General features: G+C 38.1%; 1 protein-coding gene across 1 annotated transcript in view; it reads left to right on the top strand.

Annotated features, from left to right (window-relative positions):
- The first annotated feature begins 2,372 nt into the window (after positions 1-2,372).
- Positions 2,373-6,700, top strand: part of LOC111815498 (dimethylaniline monooxygenase [N-oxide-forming] 2-like) — a 22,696-nt gene continuing 18,368 nt past the window's right edge. Inside the window, exons 1-2 of the mRNA XM_023710259.1 lie at positions 2,373-2,477; positions 3,044-3,181. Of these exons, the coding sequence (XP_023566027.1) occupies positions 3,050-3,181 (132 nt within the window). The 5' untranslated portion in view covers positions 2,373-2,477; positions 3,044-3,049. The remainder of the gene's footprint in view (positions 2,478-3,043; positions 3,182-6,700) is intronic.

Genomic DNA, 6,700 nt, shown 5'->3' with positions numbered 1-6,700 from the left:
CTTTTGGGTCTGATAAGTTCAGTGAAATCCCCTCAGGATTTAAGTGTGTTCAGATCTATTGTGTCTTAGTCATTCATTCTTATTTTTGCTGCTGTCTGCTGCTCTCCTCATTGAGTTGTTGCACTTGCTGTCTGAATACAGAAAGCCTTTTGCTGTAATCAAATTCAGCTAGGCAAACTCCAGAGAAAGTTTCTACGTCCACTGAACACTTGATTGGGCATTATAAAATCATTCTTCACTTCTGCACTCCCAAGCTCCCTTTATTATTTTTTTATTTTTTATTCATTTTAATGAGAAAGTTGGGTTTTTTTGGGGGGGGCGCTGGCTCTGGTTGCTAACTTAAAGGCAGGTCTGGTAAGGCACGTGGAGCTGGGGATGGAACTGTGGTATCCTGCGCCTGACTGTATTTGCATAAGCAGGCGCTTAAACAATTGAGCTAACCTGAAGACCACCTACTCATTTTAATGGGGAAAAAAAGATAAAATAGCAATGATAAAATGAAACCATTTCAAAGCAGATTAGTAGGACAGTTACAATAATTAATACGTTGCATATTTTTGTCTTCATAGTAGTTATTCAAAGGACAAGATGCAGACATGATATCTTGTCTAAACAATAATGTATAAACCTTTTTTTCTCACTGAACTAAGAGAAAGTAGCTGTATATCTATCCTAAGTATCTTGTATATACATATATATTTTTTCACAACAAAATGGTCCTTCATTTATATCCCCCTTTTTTGTTTTGTTTTGTCAGAGATGTGTGTTCCATTGCTGTTAGAGAAGCTGTATCTGGAGAAGCCTTCAAAGGACCTTTTCATACTTGATGCCAGTTCACAGATTGTAGGTATATGAATTCAGCAAAAGTGTAACCACAAAGTATGAAAATTAAAGCTATATTTACTTTTTCCATAGCTCTCATCACCTTATTTTTATACTTTATTTTATTGATTGGCTATCAGACTCTCTGCACTACAAATCAAGGTCCATAAGGACAAGGAGTTTGCTCTTTTTTAAATTACTATATCTTCACCCTTAGAGCCTAGCATCTTGGAAATAACTGATATTGGTCCAGTGAATGTATGTAAAATACCTTAGTCTCCTGAGAACCACCAGTCTTGTTGAGTTGGGAATAAGAGTCCTTTATCTTTACCATTTCAGCTGCATCCAATGTAGAGGAAACTTACCTTGGATATAGCTGCAGCTATAATTTTCTTGATTTAGCCTTCAAATAAATGTTCATTCTAATGTCTGAAATTTTAAGCAAAAGAATTTTTTTCCTATATGTATCAGGTCTAAAAGAGGTTAGTGGATAAGATCTTAGAAGTCCTAGTAGGGTCATCTAAACCAAGACACATATAGGCAGAAAAATCAAAGTAACATATAGGTCTGGGTAGAGTGAGCAATCTAGGAACAGAAAATCCCATCACAATATGCTCAGATGCAGAATGTATCAAGTCTAATAGAACCAGGCCAGGCCCAGGGAGATGGCTCAGTAGAATAAGCACTTGGCTGGCAAGCCCAAGGGCCTGAGTTCAATCTCCAGTTCTGCAAAAAAAATTAAAAATAAAAAATAAAATAAATAAAAGAACCAAGCCAGAACAAAAATGTGAATTCCACAAGAACATGGAAATAATCTGTTCATACAACACACTGATACGCCAGAAATAGTGAATAGCAGAGATTCCCATCAGCTAAAGGGAACTCATGCAACCATTAAAATGCTTTCAGAAGTTGAAAATTATTGGCATATTGGGAAACAAAAAGGAAAATCGGAAATTTCACTTAGTGTATGAAACCGTATTTATCCAAGTACATGTGTATGTACAAACAGATGAAAGAACACACCAAAATGATAACATAGTTACAGTTGTCTCTGGGTACTAAGATTAGAAATTATTTTAGCTTCTTTTTTTAAAAAAATCTTTTTATTTATTTATTTATTTAGTACAGGCTCTCACTCTGCAACTTAGACTCGTAGTGATCCTCTTGTCTCAGCCTCCCCACCACTGGGATTAGAGGCATACGCCACCACACCTGGTTTCTGTAGCCAGCATGGCATGCAGTACCAGGGATTGAACCCGGGTCATTGCACTTGCCAAGCAGGCACTTAGACTGCCGAGCTATCTCCTCCATCCCTGCTTCTTTTAATTTATTCAACTTTATCAGTTTGTCAATGCATAGTTATTACACCCACTATAAAAAATGTCAACCATCTCGTGTTATGAGTTAACCGTAGCTGTTGTTATTTGAATGACATTCCATCATTACTCTTGACCTCAAGATGTGAGCCTCTTGCATAATCTCAGGATGCCTGAGCAAGTCCTTAGAGGTTCAGCTGGCAGAGTGCTGGAGGAGGAGCAAGAAGCTCCTCCTATTTCTCACAGTCACCTCTGACTCTTAAAAACTCTTCTGTCTGCCAGCACAAAACAACAGAGGAAACATCAAAAAGACTGTGTTACAAGACAAAAACAAAGGTAAGAAAGATAGCCGGGGCAGGAAGCTTATGAGGAGCCCTCAGAATTCTAAAGAACATAACTGAGAGTTGGGTTCAGATGTCTAGTAATATGTTACTGAATAATTTGTCTCATTAAATAGTTGCTTCCTCATGTTAAAACCAAGATGCTGTAAGTCCATAAGACAGCTCAGCAAAACCAACTTTTCTCCTTGCCCTCTCCTCATTGTCCAATCCTCAAGTTCTCCCTTTCCTTTTAATTGTGTTATACCTTTCTATTTGTATTTCTTTTGAATTCTTATACTAGGGAGACTATATGATATTTACACATGTGGGTCTGTTTTATTTCACTTATAAGCATATCTTCAATTTGTTTCTCAATAAAATAAAATTAAAAAAAAAGACAGCTCAGCTCCTCTCAAGGGTCAAAGGCTTGAACTTGATTAGTGAGATGTTACTTATTCAATTGGTGTTGCTTATAAAATTATGATGGATACAGTGTTTCGGGCCAATCACTTGACCACTTCTTAAGGGTTCTTTTTCTTTTCAACACAGTGAAACGCTAACGATTGGTTAATTCCCTGTCAGGAAACAATGGCAAAGACGGTGGCAGTAATTGGAGCTGGGGTCAGTGGATTGATCTCTCTGAAGTGCTGTGTGGACGAGGGACTCGAACCCACTTGCTTTGAGAGGACTGAAGACATCGGAGGGCTGTGGAGGTTCAAAGTAAGTGACATCTCCTTGCTGCTTGGATAGGCTGTGCTGCTATTTCAGGGCGAATCATAGCTACTACAGGGACTTATCAAGCAATTTCTTAAGCAACTTTGATCCGATTTCATTTTGAATTTTTTTTTACACAGCTATATAAGAACTGAAGTCATAGGTTGGCAACTCTCCCCAGCTCAATTCCATGCCACGCTAGGTGGCCAGTCAAGATATGCACAGGACTTGTTCTTTTGTGTCTAGCAATTGTCTTACAACACAGATTTCCATCATTCTCTGATCCACTAGTTAGAGAACATACTACAAGGGAATATTTTAATAACTAGAGGTAGCAAAGATTCTTTTCAGGACACCGCTTCTATGTCATCACTGAGCCAAGTGCTTCTTTGCAGTATTGTGTAGCCAAGTGCCTTTTCATCTGTACCCTTAAAACTTCCGGCATTATTTTACCCTGACTCCCCCCCCCAAAAAAAAAGTGACTTCATGCTTGTTTCCTATATGACTCTCAAGCACTTATGGTCTTCCTTATAATCATGCCCTAACTTGCATTCTTATTCAGAACACGGCCACAGTAACTTTAGCATCAGGCATCAGCTACATGTAGGTGAGTAGCTAAAATATTTGAGGACAGAGATGAGCAAAATGTTTGACTCTGTGAAGGGTAGACTCGTGTTAGCAGAGAGCACCCAAAGGGTTCTTTCTACAGCTTGGCCGGTTAGGGAGATGACAACATCATCCAGAATATGGATTTTACCAATACAAACTGAACCGCATGCCAACAGAGATTTCTTTAACACTGTTACTAAAATACGCACAGCCATCAGAAACAGAGGGATTCTTAAAGGTATGCATTAATAGGCTTGCGGGGTCAAACCCTCTTAAATATTTCTAATAAAAATCTATGATTAGACAAATCTAGCAAAAATTGCACAAATACCAGAGTTAAAAATATATTAGTTCAACTATGCAAATACATTCAGAGTCAACAATGCAGGAATTGATTCGTATTAGGCAGGTAGCTTTGCAGAGCAGAGAACTAGAAAAACAGCCTGAATCATATTCATTTCTTCCTAAATACTGATCCCTTGAATCATCATAGGCTTTCCTTGGAGGGTGATATAATATGGTAATCATTCCTGTCTTAACCAAAGCCATGTAGTCTTAGTTCATTTTATGTTCACATGTAGATTCTGAATGAGATTTTTCTTTTCTGGTTTTTCTTTTCTTTTTGTCCCTAGGTGGATTTTTAACCCAATGAAAAAGTGAAAAAATAATAATAACTTTTTGTTACATAATAAATTCATCACTATTGATTTGTTGTCCAATTTGGAATTTATGCCTAAGAGCCAATATTCCCTATTTATCACTAATTTGTTAGCAGAAGAGATGAAAAATACATACAGTGCTCTAGCACATGATTTTATGAATTCTAGGAGGCTATTTCTTCCCCTAAGCTTTTCTGTCATCCTATTCTTTCTTTTTTTTAAAAAATATATTTGGTGCAGGCCCTCACTATGCAGCTCGGACTCGCAGTGATCCTATGAGTTTTCAGCCTCCCCAGCCCTGGGATTACAGGCACGCACCACCACACCAGGTCTCGTGGTCAGCTCAGCATGCCCCATGGCGAGGCTGGTGGGGCATGTGGTGCCAGGGATAGTCCCTGTGTTTGCCTAATCCGCTAGCTATCTCACTGGCCCTTGTCATCCTTTTCTTGATGTCTTATTTCAAGAGTAGAGAAACCTTCCCACTGATTGGAAAAGTTAGATTAAAATCTAATTTATGAATTAATTAAGCCTTATTAGATATTAAAGGATTAAATACACAGTGGTTTAGAACTGGTGAGGATAGTATGTTCCAAATCTGTCTTAATATTAGATTCATTAGAGAAATGTCAACACTTTGATCCACTGGCAGACACGCACAGAAAGAGGCATACAATGGGCAAAGTTTCCCCGGCACCACTGAAGCCACAAGAGTGTCTCATTCCTCAGGGCCATGGACAGCCAATAGAAGAGGCAGAGAAGGGTGCAGGAGCTCCAAGCCCATGCCTGAGAAGCTGGGCCTCTTCAGAACTCTGCCACCTACGATCTGTTTTAAAATGAGTTATCCATTAACTTCTTGTATTTACATTCAATCCTTGGGAGATCACTTAACATACGCAGTGGTGACAAGTTTAACAAAAACAAAAATTATGAAATTCTTGTCTCATGCTTAGCCTAGACAACTCTAAATTCTTCCAAAAGGTTCTCCAGCTCCCCCTACTGTCACTTTTGAAACACAGTCATGGTGGGTAGTCCACCTATTATTTTCCAACACTTTCCAGTAGAAAAGTATTTAGTGTGTGTTGCTTTCCCCCCACGACGCCCACAGGAAGTAGCTCCTATGATTGTCTTCCTTGATATGTGAATAGGAAACAGGTTTAGGATAAATCACTTCCCCATACGAACGTGGCTCATGAAAGAAAAACCAGAAATGAAGATCTGTATCAGGGCTGGGCCCTCACATTTCATAACCTTTCTAAAGTACTAAGAGAGAAAAAAAACATGATCTACCTTCAGTCACTAGCCTGTCCTGTCTCCTTTATTATTCCTGATCCTTAGTATTCACAAAGAAATCAAGTGTATAGTACACTGTCTACCTAGATTGGTCAGTTGCTTTCCCCAGCTCTATGTACTCTGCTGTTTCAACTAATCTTCATATAATATTCTCCAGATATATCTCTATCTTGGTCTCTTTGTCTCTTAAAATGCAACTCCTTCAAGATCTAATATTTAAAGTTAATTTATTTCTCAAAATATTCTTTTACAGATCAAAGAAGTGCTAGGCACCCCATTACAGAATGGAGAATAACAAAGAAGCAATCAGTGCCCTAAACAGATTTATAATCAACTGGTCTGACCATGTTGACTATGATTTATATTGTGCTTGGTTCAAATACTATACCTCCACTAAAACAGTCTAGTGTTGCAATAACTTTTCAACATTTACAAGATAAAAAATTAGCATTTTCCTGATTATCTGCATATGTATTATCTCATTTTATAGTCACCATAACCTCCTACATTATTTATTAAAAATAAAATTTAAGGCTAAAACGCCAAGGATATATGGTATGGCGATTTTAGCATCAGCCACAATATTGACAATAAATACATATGAGCTTAAAATTATGCTTCCTTTCACAATGCATTAAGGATTCATCCTTAGTCGGGGATCAATTAAATCTCCACGGTCTTTTCTACTTAAGCAGTTAGCAGAAGTCACTCCTCTCCGATCATTGTGAAACTAGTTAGAAGAATTTACATCTGTGTAATAAACATTATTTAGTTGGTTTGACCAATGATCAAGAATGTTTACTGCCAGTTAGCTCAGTTGTTTAAGTGCCTGCTTGCACAAACACAGCCAAGCACAGGATACCTAGGTTCGATCCCCAGCTCCTCATGCCTTACCAGACCCACCCTTAAGGCAGCCTGAGCCAGCTCCCGCCCCCAAAAAAGAATGTTTTATTTTTTTTTTATTTTT

Source organism: Octodon degus, unplaced genomic scaffold (genome assembly GCF_000260255.1).
Source record: "Octodon degus isolate 3935 unplaced genomic scaffold, OctDeg1.0 scaffold00017, whole genome shotgun sequence".
NCBI classification, from domain to species: domain Eukaryota; kingdom Metazoa; phylum Chordata; class Mammalia; order Rodentia; family Octodontidae; genus Octodon; species Octodon degus.
Note: the sequence above shows the minus strand (reverse complement) of the source record. Positions and strands in the feature narration are given on the sequence as shown.